Source organism: Orcinus orca, chromosome 2, assembly GCF_937001465.1.
Source record: "Orcinus orca chromosome 2, mOrcOrc1.1, whole genome shotgun sequence".
In the NCBI taxonomy this organism is placed as follows: domain Eukaryota; kingdom Metazoa; phylum Chordata; class Mammalia; order Artiodactyla; family Delphinidae; genus Orcinus; species Orcinus orca.
The window spans coordinates 113,945,672-113,968,348 of NC_064560.1; the positions used below are offsets into that span (position 1 = coordinate 113,945,672).

Sequence of the window (22,677 nt, forward strand, 5' to 3'; positions counted from 1 at the left end):
CATCCCAACGCAGAAAAAATAATACTTTCCCTCCAGCCCAAAGTTTATCATCTAGCTTTTCAGATAGTTAATTAAACATAACCTACATTTATTTCAGTCACTAAAAAAAAAAAAAAAAAAAAAAAAAGCCTTTTAGAAGCTGTGTATTTTGGGGACTTCCCTGGTGGTCCAGTGGTTAAGAATCCACCTTCCAATGCAGGGGACTTGGGTTCAATCTCTGGTCAGGGAACTAATAAGATCCCACCTGCTGCGAGGCAACTAAGCCTGTGTACTACAACTACAGAGCCCACATGTCACAACTGGAGAGAAGCCCACATGCCGCAATGAGGAGCCCACACACCGCAACAAAAGATCCCGTGTGCCGCAACTAAGACACGATGCAGTCATAAATAAATAAAGTAAATAAATATAAAAGAAAGAAAATATATTCTTTAAAAAAAAAAAGTCTGTGTATTTTTAACGAGACTGAAAACAAACATAAGATGCTAACAAAAATATGCCCCAAAAATCAAACAGATCTTTTAAAAAGCCAGGAAAACGATTAATCTTTTAAACCCAAATTATGGTTAATGACTTATATTTACCATTTTTATTTGCTGGTGAAAAAAAGTTGAAGACAGGAGAAAATATGGTCCCCAACAATGTAGTCCTTGGAGGACTGCCAGAGGAAGGATTATCTTCTAATTTTCCATTTTGTTTTACATGTTGATTTGTCATTTCATAACTACCAGCTTCTAAGAAAGAAACAACAAAAATAGTTGCAATCTAGAAAACATGACTTTCATAAATATATTCTAAACGATTCATTATAAAAATAACTTTTTCCCTCAAAATACATAAGGAAAACTGATGAACATTAATGTTAAAAAGCTTATTATTTCAAGAAATCCTGAGGTAAATCACTTGTAAATCAAATGATCTTTATAACAAATTTATTTATAATGGTTTATAAATGCTAAAATTTACTGAGTTTTTACAAAGTAGATTTATATCTGGAATTACACAGACTGAAAGTCTTCAAATCAACACAGTGTAACAGAAAATGAAATAAAACTCTTTGTAAGTAAAGCAAGCAAGTTACAATATGAAAAACACAAATGCAAGATTTTGTCTTTGTTTATTTACATTTTGGGATGCTGCCTACTTCACAAAACTTACCCCCCAATCTATTTCTAATGAGTAACAGCTAAATAAATAGAGGCAACTATTTCTACTGAAGCAGAAGACTATATATACAGCAGTGTCAAAAACTACTTATGGATATTGTGAGGCACCATTTCAGAGTAGTTAGGAAGAATAACCAGTTTTTTTTTTAAGTTTCTTATAAATAAAAAAAATTTAATGGGTTTTGGGAAAATATAAAATACAAATGTCTTAATAAATTATCCTTGACCCTCCACAACTTTAGCACATTTCTTTCCTTCTTTGTTAGTGCTCTTTTAACTTGTTTATCCCTTTTCTCCCTTATGGTCAATTCTAACAATGGAGATACATCACTGCATTAAGAGGAAAGAGGTAGGAAATTATTATCACTGCTGTGTTTAAAACAGTATTGTTTAAAAGGTAGCACTCCATGCTCTAAAGTGCTATTCTGTATAGGTTTCTCTGCTTGTCCATCTTTTTTTTCTCCTTTTTGACTTTGAGGAGCTTGTCAGCAATACAATAAGGTACTGATCTAGAACAGGATTTATAAATAGCAACAACACTATTGGCTTTTGGGCTGGATAATTCTTTGTTATGGGAGGATGTCCTGTGCATTGTAGGATGTTTAGCAGTGCCCCTGACCTTCACCTGCTAGATGCAAGTAGCAATCCCTCCACAGGTTGTGACAAACCAAAAAGGTCTTCATACACTGAAAAGCGTCTGCTAGGGGACAAAAACACCCCTAGTTGAGAACCGCGGACCTGAGAGCTCCAAGCCCCCTCTATAGCTCTGAAATTCCATAATCCAGAAACAAATTCTTTGTACATATTTCAAATAAATTAAGTCACAATTATTACTGCTTTAAGAAATGAGTTTCATATACATTTTCATGCTAAACACTATAAAGCTAGTTGCTCTGCCTCTGTCACTTTAATTCATCAAAGTAGATTTACATTAGGAAGGTAAATTTTTATTTACTTCATGCCACTAATATTTAATACAAAGGAGATTACAAAAATAAGGCAGAAATTGCTCAAAGTAGATTTTTAAAAACAGAACACAAACATGTCAAGTGAGAACTCTGCTTACACCTAATAAAGCAATATGTAAACATTAACAAACCTCCATTTACTTGACTTTTCCGTCTTACTCGAGATATCTGTTTGTTAGGCTTTTCTCCTGCTCTTGGTGTTGATGTGATCAAATTATTATCTATATCACGTTCAATTCTACTCCGTTTTGAAGGATTTTCTCTCTCTTCCTTAAGATATAAGAGGGAAAAACATGCATTGAACAGAGTCATTCTGCTTTACAGGTTACTTTTTTTTTTTTTGCCACACCACGCAGCTTGTGAGATCTTAGTTCCCTGACCAGGGACTGAACCCGGACCCATGGCAGTGAAAGCACCGAGTCTTAACCACTGAACCGCCAGGGAATTCCCTACAGGTTACACTTTTAAAATGATAAAATATGACACGTACCCCCATGTTCACTGCATTATTTACAATAGCCAATTTTATCCATTATCAATTGATGGACACTTAGATATGGTTGTTTCCATATCTTGGCTACTGTAAATAATGCAGTGAATATATATGTATATATGCATATAACACACACAGACACACACGTATACATACATACATAAACAATGGAATATTATTCAGCCATAAAAAAGAATCAACTCTTGCCACTTGCAACAACATGGATGAACCTAAAGGGCATTACACTAAGTGAAAAAAGTCAGACAGAGAAAGACAAATACCATACGATCTCACTTACATGTGGAATTAAAAAACAAAAACAAACAAAAAACAAAAACAGCAAGTTCACAGATACAGAGAACAGACTGGTGGTTGCCAGAGGCAGGGAGGTGGGGATGAGTGAAATGGGTGATAGGCATCAAAAGGTACAAAAGGTTATAAAATAAATAAGTTGCAGTGATATAACGTACAGCACGGTGACTACAGTTAATAATACTGTATTGCATATATGAAAATTGCTGTGAGAGTAAACCTTAAAAGTTATCAGAGAAAAGAATTCTGTAACTACGTATGCTGACAGATTTTAACTAGACTTATTGTGGTAATCATTTTGCAATATATAAAAATACTGAATCAGACTTCCCCGGCGGTCCAATGGTTAAGATTCCACGTTTCCACTGCAGGGGCACAGGTTCAATCCCCGGTTGGAGAGCTAAGATTCCACATACCGTGTGGCGCAACCAAAAAACAAATTGAATCATGCTATATATCTGAAACTAATATAATGTTGTATGTCAACTATGCTCAGATTTTTTTTTTCTTTTTTGCGGTACGCGGGCATCTCACTGCTGTGGCCTCTCCCACTGCGGAGCACAGGCTCCGGACGCGCAGGCCCAGCGGCCATGGCCCATGGGCGCAGCCGCTCCGCGGCACGTGGGTTCCTCCTGGACCGGTGTCCCCTGCATCAGCAGGCGGACTCTCAACCACTGCGCCACCAGGGAAGCCCAGATTTTTAAAAAGATAAAATATGTTGTAATATGCTTTCTCCTCTTTTTTCATTTCCAGGAGAAACAAACAGAATTAATACCTAACAGTAGAAGAAAACACAGAAAAAATCTGACAGTCATAAGAGTATTTATTAACGTTATTACAATACACAAATATAATTACAGCATCCTCACAATTCAGATTCTTTCCCCAGGGTCCATTAAATTTTCATGCTACTGAAATACTGAATCTCACAATGTGGTCTAAGTTTCCAGCAATTTTCCTTACTTTTAGAATTACTCAAAAGAACAGGGGTCATTTCCTTGAGCGAACCCCACTGGAATTTGCTGGCATTATCACATAGTCCCAAAAATGACACAAAATTAATAGGGCCTGCCACTGCCACACACCTAATGTCAATTCTCAAAATGTCCAAATTAACACTAAGGAGTCTACTCCTTAACAAAGCTCTCTATTCATTTCCTTATATGGGGCAAATCCACATGACCAGTTTACACTATTTTTGCAATATAGACTTATCATAGTTTGACTTAAAGATTTTTTGACTTTACAGTGATGTGAAAGCAATACGTATTCAGTAGAAACTGTACTTAGAATGTTTAATTTTGGTCTTTTCTCGGGCTAGCCATTTGCAGGTACTATATACTCTTGTGATGCTGGGCAGCGGCAGCAGTGAGCCACAGTGAGCCACAGCTCAAAGTCAGCCACTTGATCATGAGGGTAAATAACTGACACACTTATAACCATTCTGTATCCATGCAACTATTGTTTTTCGCTTTCAGTATTCAATTAATTACATAAGACATTCAACACTTGTGATTTTGCCCAACTGTAAGCTAATGTAAGTGTTCTGAGCATGTTTAAGGTAGGCTGGGCTAAGCTATGATGTCCATCCAGTAGGTTAAGTGTCTTAAGTGCATTTTCAGCTTACAACATTTTCAACTTACAATGGGTTTATCAGGACTTAACTAAAATATTATACTCCATGCAATAACCTGATTTTTCTCCATTTATACATCCATCTTCCTCATCTGTACAATTTTTCTAGAGTCATCCATCACATGAGCAATCTTCTTCCATTACTGTAATACTGGCCTATAATTCCTTGCTGTTTTAAGGAAAGTACCCAAAATCTTTTGATAAGGATTAGATTTTTCCACAACAAATAATAATACAGTATACTACTATGCATTTTCTGTAAGTTGAATATTTTTATTTCTGAAACAAACCTTGATATTGTAAATGGCCCAAATTACAATTCCCTACCAGGATCAAAACAGAAAAAAGATAATACTGTATCATCCAATACAGAATTTTACATTTACTCACCAGTTTCTCTAATTTTAGGTAGGTTCATCAAAACAATCTCATTAGCACAAAATAAAGCCTCAGTGATCCACAACATAATTCCTCAAATTTTTACTGTTTATTATTCCCCTGCATTTAAAAATGATGAATAGGAAGCCTCAAATCCCAAACACTGGATCTTTATTACAGGAGAATTATAGGGGCTCTTTTTATAAAGTCCTTCAAGAACAGAAACAATGCTGTAAAGCCTCACTACACTAAGCTCCAGCATTTTCTTGAAGTTTCTTAGTACATCTGGTATAATGTAAATACATACATACATTCCTGGAAACTTTGCACTCTGCAACCCTAAAAATAACAAGGCTTATGGGGAAAAAAATGGGTCCAGAAGGGTAGAGAGGGGTACATTGGGGCAGATCAGCCAATGCCCCTGTAACTCTGTAACCACAGCACTAAGAAAACCAATGATTGGAACCTCCAGAGATAACTTGCACACCCCAGTTAAGCAGCTAAGAGCAGCTGAAATGCTTCCTCAGAGCTTAATATAAAGGTATTAGAAGCAAAGAAGTAGAGGGGCTTCCCTGGCGGCGCAGTGGTTGGGAGTCCACCTGCCGATGCAGGGGACACGGGTTCATGCCCCGGTCTGGGAGGATCCCATATGCCGTGGAGCGGCTGGGCCCGTGAGCCATGGCCACTGGGCCTGTGCGTCCAGGGCCTGTGCTCCGCAGCGGGAGAGGCCGCAGCGTTGGAAGGCCTGCGTACCGCAAAAAAAAAAAGAAGTAGAAACGAGGGTTTATGGGAGCTGAGAAGTGGAGCTTTAAGCCAGGAAGACTGCTAAAATGGACAAAAAAGGAAATGCAAACTGCCATATGAAAAGAAGAGTCCCTGCTAGACCAGTGTGTACCTCTCTGAAAGGGAACCCCTTACACAGCTTACCACTTTTAATTAAAAACTCTGTGCAGTATAAAATTCTACCCCCATTATTCAGGATCCCCCTGTCCAGTTTAGAAAAAATCACGTATAAACCAAAACCCACCCATGTTATACTGAAACTACTTCCCTATTTACCAATAGTATATAAGCTAACTGATAATATGCAGGTGCCCCATATAACAGAAAAGGTTATACTGTGGTCAATTGAGAATATATTCAAATACTTGAGCTTATATCTCTAAAGAGAAAGAGGAAGCTGTTAAGATCAGGATTCAAGGTCTGCAGTCATTGACAATAAAATTCCACCCTTCAGAATAATGCATTCAAATGTCTGATGATGCTCCAATTCTGAAATGTGTCACCAAATCCTACTCTTCCTTAAACATTCAAGTATATAATTTGGGGACATTTTTGGATATAGTATGATTTTTAGAAGAGGAACTAGGAAAAACAAGATTTCTACATTACTGTACATTTTTAAAATTTAATAACCCTACAATGTCTTGTCTGGAATTTGTATTTTTCAAAGTTGCCTCTTAAGATAGGCTTTTAAAGGGAAAATCTTGGGAAGGTCGTATTCTTAAATCTTTGAATCTCAAAGGAAAAATACAGAGAACTAAAGAGGCAACAAAACCCCAAAAGCCAATTTACAACAAAAGCAGGAAACAAGGTTTCTCCCCCAAACTCCAAGCAGATGAGAACAAACCAACAGTCATAACACTGGAGTAACCATCTGTACCAGTGCAGAAGAAAGCAAAGGAATGCAACATGGCATGTGACACATCTGAGAACAGGAGAAGCCCCAAATAGCTAACAGGCAGATATTCAATTGAAAGCATGGCAGGCCAATTTAATGACAGCAGATGAAATAAGAGGGACTTTCCTGGTGGTCCAGTGGTTAAGACTCTGCGCTTCCACTGCAGAGGGTGTGGATTCGATCGGGGAACTAAGATCCCACGTGCCGCGCAGCGTGGCCAAAAAAAAAAAAAAAAAAAAAATGCACACGAGAACAGACAAAAATTATACCTTTATTTCAAAAAAGACCAAAAAAGTTAAGAAAGTGATATGACATATACATCAGAGTTAGAAAAAACTCAGTAACAGAACAAAATAATTAGAAATGAAAAAAAAAATTTTGGAAATAAAGACTAAACTAGAACAGACATAGAAGTGAGTAAATAGAATAGATTATGCCTTTAAGAGAAAGAGAAGGTAAAATGGGGGAGGGGGGCTGGATTTTAAGACATCAAAATGTGTCAAGCACTGAATATGGACAAAGAAGATCCAACAGACAGAAAACAGTAGGCCGAGACGGAAGCCAAAACAAGAGCATATCAGAAAGTTTTCCTCAAATAAAATATCTGAAATTACATACTGAAAGAGTACACTAGTTTATTTATTTATTTATTTATTTTTGGCTGCAACCACTGCGCAGCTTGTGCAATCTTAGTTCCCCAACAAGAAACTGAACCTGGGCCCTCGGCAGTGAGTCTGGAGTCCTAACCACTGGACCACCAGGAAATTCCCAGACTATACTGTTTAACTAAAACTATCAACCCCAAAAAACAACTACCAAGATCCTAAACTTAACAGAATTTAAAGGAAACAAATCCTTTGGAGAACAAGGCAAAATCCATTTATCTACATAGGGAAAATTAGAGTACCATCAAACTGTGAAAGCAATGCTTTTTATGCTGGAAGAAAATGGAATAATATTTTAAAAAATCAAGAAGAGAAACTGTGAGACAAGGATTTCATATTCAGTAAAACTGATTTTTAAGCACAGAACTCAGATAATAGTGCCCATGAGTGCTTTGTGTGGCATCTACCAGAAATTGAGCTTTCAACAACAAAAATGACTACAGATCATAACTAGAGGACTGAGGATAAGCATTAAACATACAGAACACATGTAGAACCTGTGTAAGATAAATGAAGATTAAAAGATAGTATGTAGGACTTCCCTGGTGGCGCAGTGGTTAGGAATCTGCCTGCCAATGCAGGGAACACGGGTTCGAGCCCTGGTCTGGGAGGATCCCACGTGCCGCGGAGCAACTAAGCCTGTGAGCCACAACTACCGAGCCTGCGCGTCTGGAGCCTGTGCTCCGGAACGGGAGAGGCCGCAACAGTAAGAGGCCCGCGCACCGCGATGAAGAGTGGTCCCCGCTCACCACAACTGGAGAAAGCCCTCGCACAGAAACGAATACCCAACACAGCAAAAATAAATACATACATACATACATACATACATACTTTATCAGACCACATGTTGTAATTAAAAAAAAAAGATAGTATGTAATGGCTACAGGCTCAGAATATATAAACTGTTAAGAAAAATTGGCAAGAGATAGTAAATATATAAATTTTTTAAATTGTTCACTTTAAAAACATTCTGAGACAGAAAAGCTAACAATTCATTTCCAGCTGATCTTCACAAGAAATAACAAATGAAGTTCTTTAGGCATAAAATAAATAATACCAGATGGGATCCTAAATTTGCAATAAGGAATGAATACCACTAAGGCAAATCTATGAGTAAATACAAAAGATCTTTGTGTTCAATATTTCTACTGTGCCTTTACTGTCTTCAACACTAATACCTGCTATAATCTCTGTAGTCTCATTATGATCCAATAAATTATTCTGAAGTCTCAAAGTTTTATTTTTTTTCTCTCTCTCTATGTATATACGGAAACATAGTAAGAGTACTCTTGTTTTGCTTTGCAATATTATTAAATTTGGTTTTTAAAATTTCACCTAAAACAGTTATTTTAGAATTTAGTAACTCTTTTTAAATAAAAGAAAATTTATAATTTATAACTAAGAATGGATTGTTGGATTGAAAACTGGAGCTGGGCGACTTGTAAATTCAATCCATTACTGCAAGTGATAAAAAGAAACCGACATAGAATTCTCTAACTCATGAAAGGGGGGAATATACTCTAAGAAATAACTGAACGAAACTGTAAATCACAAATGAAAATATGATAAAACTAATGTCCCTTTGGCTGTAAAATTAAGTTGTCTTATGCAATAGAACATATTCAAATAGAATTATGGTGCCGATTCAGTTGCATTTGAGAACAATCATTCCGTTTTAAAAACAGAAACTCAATATTTTAAATGTACACATGATGAGATCTTTAAAAGCCAAAAAGTTACAGTTTTTCAAACTTAAATTACAAAACCCAATGAGATATCTTAAAAAGTTATCATATTGCATTGTTCGAAGAAGTGTACATAACTTATGAGAGACTTATAAACTCTTGCACAGTAGTTTGTGCTGAAGCCTGCTCAATAAAAGTCGATAAAAGAGGGACTTCCCTGGTGGTGCAGTGAATAAGAATCCACCTGCCAATGCAGGGGACACACGTTCAAGACCTGGTCCGGGAAGATCCCACATGCTGTGGAACAACTAAGCCTGTGCGCCATAACTACTGAGCCTGTGCTCTAGAGCCCACAAGCCACAATTACTGAGCCCACGTGCCACAACTACTGAAGCCCACGTGCGTAGAGCCCGTGCTCCATAACAAGAGAAGCCACCACAATGAGAAGCCCCCGTGCTGCAACAAAGAGTAGTCCCCACTCACCACAACTAGAGAGAACACGCGTGCAGCAACAAAGACCCAACACAGCCATAAATAAATAAATATATAAATTATGAATCTGGAAGGTCCTACCTTCCAGATGAGTGTATGTTTAAAAAAAAAAGTCAATAAAAGAAACAGGCACTTCCACTTTCTCATGATAAAGTAAATCACTGAATTAAACACTTAACTGTAAATACAGAAAATGAGTTAAAATCTGGTGTGTTGAATTGTACTTTAGCCTTACTAATGTGGTTGGACTTTCTGTTTTGACTGTACTTGTCTGATACTAGTATCAACTAATCATCAAAAATTGTCTTTACTGTGAATGCATGATAACAAACACAAGTGGTAAATTATTTTTTTACATCTCAATTTATCCTAGAATAACTTGTGCCAAAATTTGCAATGACTGTGCAAAAAAAATGGTTTATAACTACTGCCACCTTAGCACAAATCAAGGCACTGACACCCAATAGTTATTTTTCACTGCCATGCACCCGCATGGGGGAAAAAAAGCCAGCTCTACTTAGGAAGGTCCATGATGAAGCTGTAAAATTAATTAAATCTCAACCCTTAAATATGTGTTCAATTCTGTATGACAAGATGGGAAGTACACACAAAGCGTTTCTGCTGCAAACTGTGTTTCCACAACTGTCTTGAGAAAAAGCATTTGTGTGACTGAATTGTAAGCTGAATTAGACCACTTTTTCTGATAGAAAACTATCTTTACTTGAAGTAGATTATTTTCTGAAAAGTGAACAAAGCAAGCATGTCACTTCAAGAAAAACCGATACTTCTTGCTGCCAACAATAAAATTTGAGCATTCAAGCAAAAACTGAGATGTTTGAAAACTTGGACAAAGCACCATGAGACTGACAGCTTCCCAATACTTAAAGATTGTTCTGTTGAGATCAGTGGGGTTGTTCAGAAATGTGATTTTTAAGTATTAAATAATGAACTATGTCAATGTGGACACATATGTGGAAGATCTACATAATTCAGTGAACCAATATTTTCCAAATAATCAGTGCATGATGTTACAAAATCATATATAGATAAAAGATTCATTCCAAGCGCAAGACAGACCAATGAAAAGATCATTGTAGCGCTCTCAAATTCAATCTTGGAACAAGAACTTAAGATACTATACAATTTGTCAAGTTTTGGTATAATATCTGCAATTATCTACAAAGAATATTAAAATACTCTTCCCTTTTCTAAATACATGTATGATTTTCTTTATATGCTTCAATGACAACAAACTACCTTCTATGAAGCTTCGATTAAAGAGCTTTATAAAACTGTAATGTCATGTTTCCCACTAATTTCCTTTTTGTCTTTAGAAAATAGTTAAAATATTATTTGTATCAACATGTAGGGTTTAGAATTATAATTTTGATATTCTCAAAATTCCTCAGTTTTAATATCTAATGAGATATATTGACAGCTATAACCCACATAAACAAATGTTCTTTAGGGTTTCCAATCATTTATAAGAAGGTTAAGGACCCGAAGTTCAAAAGGTTTAAGAACCACTTGCTCAAGAGGCACTACTAATGAAATCACAAGAGAAGATTTTAAAAGTCACCCCCAACAAATGAGAAAAAAATTTAAGCTGGAAGGTGGAGCTGACAAGTGAGAGCCAAAGGGTCCAGAGTTTCTTTGGGGAATGATAAAAGTGGTCTAAAATTGACTGTGGTAATGTCTGCGTAACTCTGTGCATATACTAAAAGCAACTGAATTTATACCTTAAATGGGTGAGTTTTATGGTATGTGAATTGTATCTCAATAAAGCTACCATAAAAAAACACACATATATCATATAATCCAGCGATGCCAATCTTAGTTATTTACCCACGTTTAACCTAAATATATGCCCACACATGGATTCAAGACCGAAATAGTCATAGCAACTTCATTCATGATAGCCAAAAACCAGAAATAATCCAAGTGGATAACAAATTATGACATGTGGTATACTCATACAACAGAATACTACTTGGAGTACAGGAGAGGGAGGGGATAAATTACGGATACATGCAGTAACATAGATGAATCCAAAAACTTTATGTTGAGTGAAGGAAGCAAGACATGTTATATTCATAGGTCACTCTAGAAAAGATTTATACAATCTATAATGATAGAAAGCAAATCAATGGTGTTTAGGGTGATGCTGTGAGACTGCAAAAACTCCAAGGGTACTTTTTGGTCATGGGTGTACAATTCTGTTAAAATTCATGAAAACATATACTTTAAATCAGTGTGTCTTATTGTGTTTCATTATACCCCATAAAGTTAATTTTTAAAAAGTCAATATAGGAGAAAAAGTGGAATTCTAAAAGATAACTAGTTCATCAAAAAGAAGGCAGGATAAGAACAGAGTAACAAATAACAAATGGGATAAACACAGAATAAATAACAAGATGGGAGACTTTAAACTCAACCATATTAATAACTACATTAAATGTAAACAGACTAACCATGCCAATTTAAATATAAATACACGGTGGAAAAAGGTGTATCATGCAAATGGTAAGCAAGAAAACTGTAGGGCTTTATTAATATTAGGCCAAGTAAACCTCAAGGCAAATAATATTACTAGAGATAATGAGGGACATTTCACAGTGGTAACAAGAACAATTTACAACCAACAATCATAAATGTGTATGCACCTAACAGAGCTTTGAAACACATGTAGCAAAACTGACAGAACTGAAAGACAAGGTAGACAAATTCACAATTAAGAGTTGGAGATTTAAAATAAGACACAGAAAACTGGAGTATTATCAACTAACTTGACCTGATATTTATAGAACTGCACTAACCAATTCCAGAATATGCATATTTTTTCAAATACATAAGACATTCACCAAAATAGTCTATATGCTACAAAATATCAAGACACCAAAGAAATGAAATCATACAGAGTATATTCTTGGATAACAATAATATTAGATTAGAAATAAACAATTAGAAGATATCTAAGAAATGCCCAAATATCTGATCTGGAAATTAAATAACACATTTCTACATAATCTATGGGTCAAAGAATAAATCACAAATAAGGTAACAAAAATATAGTCAGAGGACTTCCCTGGCGGTCCAGTGGTTAGGATTCCGTGTTCCCAATGCAGGGTGCTCGGGTTTGAACCCTGGTCGGGGAACTAAGATGCACCGCATGACACGGCCCCCCCCAAAAAAATACACACACACACACACACACACACATATAAAATCAGAATGTGCGGGAAAGCAGTACTTTGAAAATCATAGCTTTAAATACTTGACTTAGAAAAAAATTAAGGTGTAGTATTAATGACCTAAGCAAGGGGCTGGCAAGCTACAGTCCAAACGCCAAGTCCAGCACATTGTTTTTGTATGGCCAGCAAACCAAGAGTAGTTCTTATATTTTTAAATGGTTGGGGGGGGAAAGAAAAGAACGATAATATTTTATGACTCATGAAAATTATGACGAAAATCAAATATCAGTACACAAAGTCATGCTCATTCATTTATGTATTGTCTACAATGGAAGAGTTGTGTAGTAACTGCAATTACAGACAATATAGTCTGCAAAGCCTTAAGTATCACTTATCTGAAATATTCACAGGAGAAGTTTACTAATTCCTATTCTAAGCTCCCACTTCTATGAGTTAGAAAAGTAGAAGTAAATCAGATAAAGTAGAAAATAGTAAAAATAAAAAGTAGAAATCAATTAAACAGACACTGGAAAGAAAAGAGAAAATGAACAAAGACAGATGTTGGTTCTTTGAAAAAGTAATGAAACTGATAAAGCTCTAGGAGCAAAACGGATCAAAACAAAGATAAATCATAAATTATTCACATCAGGAGTGAAAAGAGGAACATATCATTACAGATCCTGCAGACATTATTAGGTTAATGCAGAAATACTGCAAAGACTTTACACCTAAAAATTTGACAACTTTGATGAATAGACAAATTCCTTGGAAAACACATGACCAAAACTGAAGAAGAAATAGAAAAGCTAAACAACCCCATATATATTAAAGAAATCAAATTTATAATAAAAGCTATTCCATAAAGAAATCCCAGTCACATTCCAGAAATCCCTCTCCAGAATTCATCAGTGCATTCTACTCATAATTTAAGGATGAGATAATACTTAGTCAACACAAGTTCTTTTAGAAAAAAAAAAGCAGCAGAGGAACAGTTCTTGACTTGTTTTATGATACCAGAATAATCCTGATCCCAAAATCTTAAAGCATTACAAATCAAAACTACAGACCAAAACCCTCATGAACACAGATGTAAAAATCCTTAAAAACAAACCCAGCAGCAAATCAAATCCAGCCATACAAGTTTGGTTTTCCATTCAAAAAAATTTATGTTCTACTCCACATTAAAAGAGGAAAATCTGAAGAATATCTCAATAGATACAGAAAAGTCTTTGATAAAACTCAACAACATAATAAAATCTTATAGCAAACTAGGAACAGAAGGGAACTTCCTCAAACTGATAAAAGATAACTACGGAAAACATTTAGCTAACATCATACCTAATGTAAACAAACTCTCTTCCCCTAAGATCAGTAACAAGTGTTTGCTCTCACCACTTCTACTAAACAATGTACTAGAGGTCCTAACCAATGCAATAAATGAAGAAAAAGAAATAAAAGGCCTAAAAATCAGAAAAGAACAAGAAAATTATGGTTATCTGGTATATGATTATGTATGTATAAAACACTATGAAATCTTAAAGAATAGAATGATTAAGTGAATCTAGCAATTTCACATAGTACCTGGTCAATATAGAAAAATAAATTATATTTATATATATTAGCAACAAACAGAAAGTAAAAACTTTAATGTATTACATCATTTAAAACAGCATTGTAAAACATCAAATGTCTAAGAATAAAACTAATGAAAGGTGTGTAAGACCTTGATATCAGCAGGAAAAAATTAAGAACACCTATATTAACATAGAGATATATCACGATCATGAAGTGGCAGACTCAATATTGTTAAGATGTCCAGTCTCACTAAATGATCTACATGTGATACAATCTCTATTATAATTCTAGTAGGCTTTTCTGGAGAAACAGACAAGCTAATTCTAAAATTTACATGCAAGGGGACTTCCCTGGTGGTGCAGTGGTTGGGAATCCACCTGCCAATGCAGGAGACACAGGTTCGAGCCCTGGTCTGGGAGGGTCCCACATGCAGCAGAGCAGCTAGGCCCGTGCTCCACAACTACTAAGCCTGTGCTCTAGAGCCCACGAGCCACAACCACTGAAGCCCACACACCTAGAGCCCGTGCTCTGCAACAAGAGAAGCCACCACAATGAGAAGCCCACGCACCACAATGAAGAGTAGCCTCTGCTCGCTGCAACTAGAGAAAGTCCTTGTGCAGCAACAAAGACCCAATGTGGCCAAAAATAAATAAGTTAATTAAAAATAAAAATAAACGGTAAATTAATCTAGTTGTTAAAGAACTCATCTAGAAAGACGTTCTTTTACACAAACAAATGAGATTTAACTCTGGAAGGAAGAAAATTCCCAAATATAACTATGAAGCTTAGTAATACAAAGGTTAAAGAGAACAAAGTTTTCATCTAATCATGTTTTTCACAGTAAGGAGCACAACCCATCAGTGGATCATAAAATCAACTTAAAACATGAAAATCACCTTTAAAAGGAGAATAAGAAACAACAGCATAGAAAAGAAAAATCAGAACACATCAAGTATGTTAAGGGTGAGTTTTGTTTCATATGTATGAATGTAGTATATAAGATGTTATTTCTTTCTGTGGATCATAGTTAAAAGATCTAAAAACACTGATTTATGTAACAGGAAACTGATGACTCCTAACTATGACAGTGTAACAGTATTTAGGTAACAGAGAAAAAGACCATTTTGTTATGGGAAAACTCTAGAAACCACCTATTTAGAAAGGAATAGAGAGATCACTGGTACAAAGCAAATACATTTTAGTTGTGAGGTCTTCTTTCACTTCAAATATATATTAGGAATCTCATCATGCTAAAAGCAGAAAGACTGAGTATGAACACTTCCTGAGTACTCTTACTGACAATTACATAATTCTGAAATGAGAGAAGTGGTAGATCCTTGAATCATAAAATCTAGATCTGAAAGACATGAGAGATTTCATTCATTCTATTACAGTCTGAGTTGTGTCCCCTAAATTCCTATGTTGGAGCTCTAACCCCAAAAGCCTGAAAATGTAGTCATACTTGGAGACAGGGCCTTTAAAGAAGTAATTAAAGTGGGATCATTAGGATGGGCCCTAATCCAAATATGACTAGTGTCCTTACAAGAAGAGATTACAAAACAGACAACACATACACCAAGTGGCAACCATATGACGCCACGGCAAGAAGGTGACCATCTGAAGTCAAGGAGCGAAGCCTCAGAAAAAACCAACCTGGCAACACCTCATCTTAGATTTCAAACTGCCAGAACTGTGAGAAAATAAATTTCTGTTGTTTAAGCTACCCAATCTGTGATATTTTGTTATGGCAGACTATTACGTACCCTAGTAAACTAATACACACCTCTTAGATGAACAACATATGTTTAAATTATCTAAATACTCTCATGGCTAATTTATGCCAAGTTAGGACTAGAATACAGATTAAAACTTATAAGGAAAATAAAAATAGGTCAGTGAGAGTAAACTGGCAAGAATACCAGCAGCCATTCAAACTGGAAATCATACAGTAAAGAAGAGCAAAAGAGTTGGCCCATATGCAGAGACCAAGTTTCAAAAAGCCAGACTCATAAGACAGGCATGAGAGCAATGTCAGACACCTTAGAAGAAAGACAACTCAAAGAGAAAGCAAGAAGACTTGTCTATAAAGTTCAATTCTAACCACATAACTTTAAAAGTCCAAAAGAAGAGAAAGGAAAGGTACCAAAGAAACCAGTGGCTGCATAGGGAGTTATCTAGCTAACTTGGATTTTAAAAGGACACTTGTTGAAATAAGAGAAGCAGTCTATCATCCACTCAGAAAGACTGAAGACAGAGGATGATGATACATGCAAAAAGTACTAGGGAAAAAAAAATTTCCTAGAAGAAGAATAAGCCTCAAGCTTTGAGCTGATGATAGAATATAAATAAATGACAAAATCAGCAGCATAGAAAGACTCAATTCTTATTTACTTTCATCAAGAAAGTTTTCAATCCTTACACAAGACAGGTGATGCTATAAAGATATTATCTAGCTGCTTTGAGACAGAATGGTATAGGAAAAAGAGCACAGATATCAGAGTCAAATTGTACCTGGGTTAAATCCCAGCATTGTCACTTATTGGAAAGGCAGTAGTGCATATTGTTAAATAATTGACAACAATTACTATGGAAAAACCCTGAGTGTTTTAATTGACATGGGCAAAAATTTGCTGACCAACAAAGAAGATCTAAAACTACTAAAGGAGAAAAAAGAAAGCATGACATGATATATGATATACTATAATATAATGCCACATTAGTAGAAGTATGTCCAAATCAACGGAAATAAATATGAACAGAAGTCAAAAGACATAGGAAAAACCAATGTTCGCTTCTGGTTGTTACCTTTCATGAACAACAGAAAAGGGTGACCAAGGTGGTGATCTATATCATATATGTCATATAATGAAAACTAGAAATATTTAGCCAGGACAGTGACTGAGGGTTTGTACTTGCACATGAAGAAAAAGAACCTATGAAAAAGTAAAGGGTATGGGCTTCCCTGGTGGCGCAGTGGTTGAGAGTCCACCTGCCGATGCAGGGGACACGGGTTCATGCCCCGGTCCGGGAAGATCCCACGTGCTGCGGAGCGGCTGGGCCCGTGAGCCATGGCCGCTGAGCCTGCGCGTCCGGAGCCTGTGCTCGGCAACGGGAGAGGCCACAGCGGTGAGAGGCCCGCATACCAGGAAAAAAAAAAAAAAAGTAAAGGGTAGGTATATTTTCTTCAAGATAAGGAAGAACTTTACAACATTTAGAAGTGTTCAGAGAATGAACTGACATACAGTGATGTTCTCATCAACAGGGGCTAATGATAACCCATACGGAATTTAAAGATTCAGGAATTCATGTTTCTGGAAGGAATTTTATCATTGTTATACAATAATACTAGAATACTTCTAGGCTCATGTAAATTAACTCAAAGAAACTTAAAAATTACATTTAAAATTAACAAAAGAAATTTTACTTATATTATTAGAAAAACAAAATAAAACCACCAAAACGAAAAAGAAAATTCTAACACAGAATACTTCTAAATCTTGGCCAATGGTTCACAGTAACTAGGCTTTTTTAGTTCTATGATGACAAAAATCTATCACTATGAATAAACCGTCACATTGATTTATTTTTCTACTTATCAAAGTGACAAACTTATATTATAATAAGAAATTTATCATATATATATAATAATCCCAAGAAAGAACATGAGTAGGCAACAGTGATAACAAAATCTACATACAATGAATGATAATAACATTATCATTAATGCATTAAAATTTCTCAAAATGCTTTTCCACCTGTTTGCCATCCAATCTGAAAACAACTCTGAGGCAGACAAAGCAGTTAGTATTAGTCCCATTTTACTGTCTTCCTGAGGCTAAGAGGGGCAAATGCCTTTCCTCAGATCATTTAAGTTGGTCCAGAGTATGAAGTATGAATCTAGAGCATATGACTCCTGGGCAGTGTCCATTCTTTCTTTCTTTCTTTTTTTTTGGCTGTGCCACATGGCTTGCGGGATCTTAGTACCCCGACCAGGGATTGAACCTGGGCCCATGGCAGTGAAAGTGCCAAGTCCTAATCACTGGACCGCCAGGGAATTCCCCATTCTTTCTTTAATAACTTTTGTTTTCTCATCAATGAATAATACATTTTCATTGTACAAATGTTAGAATTCAGATAGATAAATCATCTCCCTAATTAGACAATGTATTAATATTAACAAGAAACTTTAACTTATCTTTGAAATGAAAAAAAATGGAAGTAAAAGAAATAATTCAAGTAAATAAGAAAAAATTTATTTTACTTCCCATAATTCTAAGTTGAGAAAACAGAAGGCTAAGTGGATCAGTTAAGTAGAATAAATAATGTTTTCTTGACCGACCATTAAATATTTTACATGTCAATACTCTTAACACCAAAATGTAGACACATTCCCTTAAATAGGGCTCTAGCAATATTAGATTTCTCATCTTTACATGCTTAAAGAAAACAACCTAAACTTCATTTTTAATGATATAATTAAAAGGTAAAACCATTACTTTGGGTGTGCTTCCTTTAATGAATTTTTTAATTGAAGACAACAAGCCAGTTTCATTCTTCGGTGGTTTTTCTCCTCCTGAAGGCAGGCTATCATCAACCTCTGAATATTTCCTCTTTGCTCTGGCAGTGCGTTGTGTTTGGATTTGATTTGATTGCTGAGAAGCTTTCCGTGTTCTCAGCCTCATCTTTTATGGGTGCCACATGTAAAACTATAAGAGAAAAATAATACAGGTTATTAAAATTAAACCTAGCATACCCATATGTGCCCAGCTTATATAATAAAAATATCTTGATTAAAAAGAAGTCCAGGTCTATAAGGGATTGAAATAAGAAACTGACATTTTATTTATTTATTTATTTTGGCCATACCACACATGACTTGCAGGATCTTAGTTCCCCAACCAGGGGTTGAACCCAGGCCCTCAGCAGCGAGAGTGCGGAGTCCTAACCATTGGGCCACCAGGGAATTCCCAAGAAACTAACCTTTTAATTGAAACGTGTAGTGCTTTGAATTTTATTACATTCTCCCAAATAACCTTCCCACAACTTCTGAAATATTATATCCTATGATCTAATAGAGCGTGCATGTTCCTTCCAGAGCACTATGCTGCCTCCACCCATGCTGACCTTATCATTCATTTAATCACTCATTCATTCATTCAACAAGTATTTATTGGGCACTTACCACATTCTAGGCACTGGGCTAGGTAAGTGCCTAGTAAAACAAGATAGAGAAGGTTTTTACCCTCTGGAGCTTACAATGTAGTGGAAAAAACCCTTAGTCAATGAATGAATTAATTCCATGAGCACAATTCTAAATATCAACAAGTATACAAGTATCAATATAACAAGAATGACTGGATCATTCTGTGGTATTTGATGTTACCATATGTAATGATCTTTTTTTTTAAGTGTTCAATTCAGTGACATTTATTAATTTGCGGTGTTGTCCAACCATCACCATTATCTATTTTCAGAACATTTTCAATCACCCCCAGAGGAGACCCCATACCTATTGGCAGTCAATCCCCATTTCCCCCTGCCCTTAGCCCTAAGCAACCACTAATCTCTTTTCTGTCTCTATGGATTTCCCAATTCTGGACACTTCATGTAAGTGGAATCACACAATATATGGTCCTGTATAACTGTTTCTTTCACTTAGGATAATGTTTTCAAGGTTCATCCATGTTGTAGCATGTATCAGTACATTATTCCCATTTATGGCTGAGGAATGTTCCACTGAATGGGTAAGACTACATTTTGTTTATCCATTCATCTACTGATGGACATCTGTGTTGTTTCTACCTTTTGGTTAAGTGTGAATAGTGCTGGAGTGAACATTCATGTACAAGTTTCTTTTTGACCACCTGTTTTGAGTTTTATTGGGTATGTAACCAGGAGTGGAATTGCTGGTTCATGTGGTGATTTTATGTTTAACATACTGAGGAACTGCTGTTTTCCACAGCAGCGGCACCATTTTATATTCCCACCAGCAATGTACAAGGTTTTCACTTTTTCCGTATCCTCACCAACACTTGCTACTTGTTTATTTTTTTATTATAGCCATTTTAGTGGGGGTGAAGTGGTATCTCATTGTGGCTTTGATTTGCATTTCCTAATGGCTAATGATGTTGAGCATCTTTTCCTGTGCCTGTTGGCCATTTGTTTGTAATGACCCTTTAAATACCAAATTCACATCAGACAGAAAATATGAGGCCATCGATTTGAACTCTCTCATTTCACTGATGAGAAAATTAATGGCTGGCAAAAATTGTCCCAAGACTTAGAAGTAGTTGAGAACATTCCCTGAATTATAATCTGTGAAATAGAATACAAAAACTACTACACTAATAATTAAGAGATATTAATTAGGTCTAATCCTACTTCAATCATAGCTAAGCTATAGCCACTTAAATATTTTTTCACCTGTATAATGAATGCATTATTCATCTTACCATCTTGATGCTCAAAATGAAGAAGGAATTAGAAAAGCTATAAAGTGCAGAGAAGAGTAAAACTACTCACAACAGTGAATGCATTAGCAAAAAAGTCTAACCAGTTAAGCACTCTAAACTCCTAAAGGTGAAGAAATTCTTGGCAAAGAGTAGGGTCTTCACAGACAAATTAGGAAGCTTAAGAAGTCGTGTCTTGGGCTTCCCTGGTGGCGCAGTGGTTAAGAATCTGCCTGCCAATGCAGGGGACATGGGTTCGAGCCCTGGTCCGGGAAGATTTCACACGCCATGGAGCAACTAAGCCCGGCACCACAACTACTGAGCCTGCGCTCTAGAGCCCGTGCGCCTAGAGCCCATGCTCCGCAACAAGAGAAGCCACCACAAGAAGCCTGCGCACCTCAACGAAGAGTAGCACCTGCTCACCGGAACTAGAGAAAGCCCGCGGTGCAGCAATGAAGACCCAACAGAGCCAAAAACAAAAAACAAACAAACAAAAAGTCGTGTCTTTAGTAATGCAACACAACAGTCACAGAAAAAAAGTTAGGACCCCTCCCTTTTTTAACATATAGAAACTACACACACACACACACACACACACACACACACACACAATCTACTCCAACAAAAAAGTCCCAACCTCAAAGCCTTCACCAGAGGAGTCCTAAAATATCTTTCCAAACAACCATTTGTTTTTCATCACCAAGTAGTGTTCAGTTTTAAGCTGCCATCCCCAAATAAAACAAATACTGCCTTTTCTCCTAAAGAGTCAATGTTAACTTCTAAAGGGATTTACTCAAGGTATGTATTATTTACTTAAATAACTCTATTTACAGTGTATAAATTTTGTCTTAATTCCTTTGTTCTTCAGCACAGCACTCCTTAAAAAGGAAAATTCCCATAAAGCAAATGCATGGGGTAATTTTTCAAAAAGAAAGTTATTTGTATTCAATTTCTTTAAAAATCTGTAAAATTTTTTTTTAATATTTTCAAAAATACCTATGGGTGAATCTATCTTAAACCCAGAATCTTTAATGGAAATTTAAAAATTTTATGAAATAATATCTTCATATAAAGTAGGTCTTAAAAGACTAAACACATATAGCTAGTTCAGTCCAAGGGGTTCAGCTCATTAAAATTTAAATATTGGTCACCTGCTACCAGTATGGTAATAAAAGGATAAAAATGATACCTCTTCCCATGAGAATCAAAAAGTCTAACAGGTTAAGGATAGATACACATCATAGTGTATATATAAAATGCTAGATCACTCTTCATGGAGAGTGAAGATTTTAGGAAAGCTTAGGAGAAAGGTCCTCTGAACTTAAAAATAACCAGTCACTGGAAAGAAAGACAAGAGCATTTAAAGAAGGAGGCTGAAATGTAGAGGGTTTTAGTCCATTCCAATAATGAGTTGTAAAAGGTATACTTAATAGTTCTAAAAGGGCTGGAGCAGTCAAGCCCTCATGAACTTTTGAAACTGACCATCAAGACTAAAATCTTACAAAGTATGTTCCTTGACCACAATTATAAATCAAAAACAAAAGAAATCTTAAATAGTACCATATACTTGAAATTTTTTAAATTTATAAATAAATCATGAGTCAAACAAGAATTCACAAGGGAAATACAAAATATTTTGTAATGAAAATTAACAAAAAGAGAGCACATCAAAATTTCTGGGATGTAATAAGCAGCACTTAGAGGGAAATTATAAACATACACGTACCTAACAACAGAGTCCCCAAATATATAAAGTTAAAATTGTCAATCAAAGTGAAAAACAGGCAATTCAACAAGAGTTGGAGGCTTTAATACTCCACTTTCAAAAACAGATAGAATAACTAGACAAAAGATCAATAAGGAAACAGAAGACCTGAACGATTCTTGAGACCTAAGAGTCATATACATAGAACACGCCATCCAACAACAGAATACACATTCTTCTCAACTTACAAATGGAATATTCTCCATGAAAGACTACATGTTA

At 35.8% G+C, this 22,677-nt stretch overlaps 1 protein-coding gene across 3 annotated transcripts in view; it reads right to left on the reverse strand.

Moving 5' to 3' along the window:
• The window catches only part of CTDSPL2 (CTD small phosphatase like 2), a 72,267-nt gene that overhangs the window by 33,900 nt on the left and 15,690 nt on the right, over positions 1-22,677 (reverse strand). Inside the window, exons 2-5 of one of the 3 annotated variants that reach the window (XM_049706732.1) lie at positions 18,738-18,947; positions 2,266-2,404; positions 1,792-1,863; positions 585-731 (exon numbers count right to left, since the gene is read on the reverse strand). In XM_049706732.1, coding sequence (XP_049562689.1) covers positions 585-731; positions 1,792-1,863; positions 2,266-2,404; positions 18,738-18,923 — 544 coding nt within the window. In that variant the 5' untranslated portion in view covers positions 18,924-18,947. Of the gene's footprint in view, positions 1-584; positions 735-1,791; positions 1,864-2,265; positions 2,405-18,737; positions 18,948-22,677 lie in introns of all 3 variants that reach the window. The other 2 variants (XM_033435584.2, XM_004273914.3) reach the window with 2 other exon arrangements.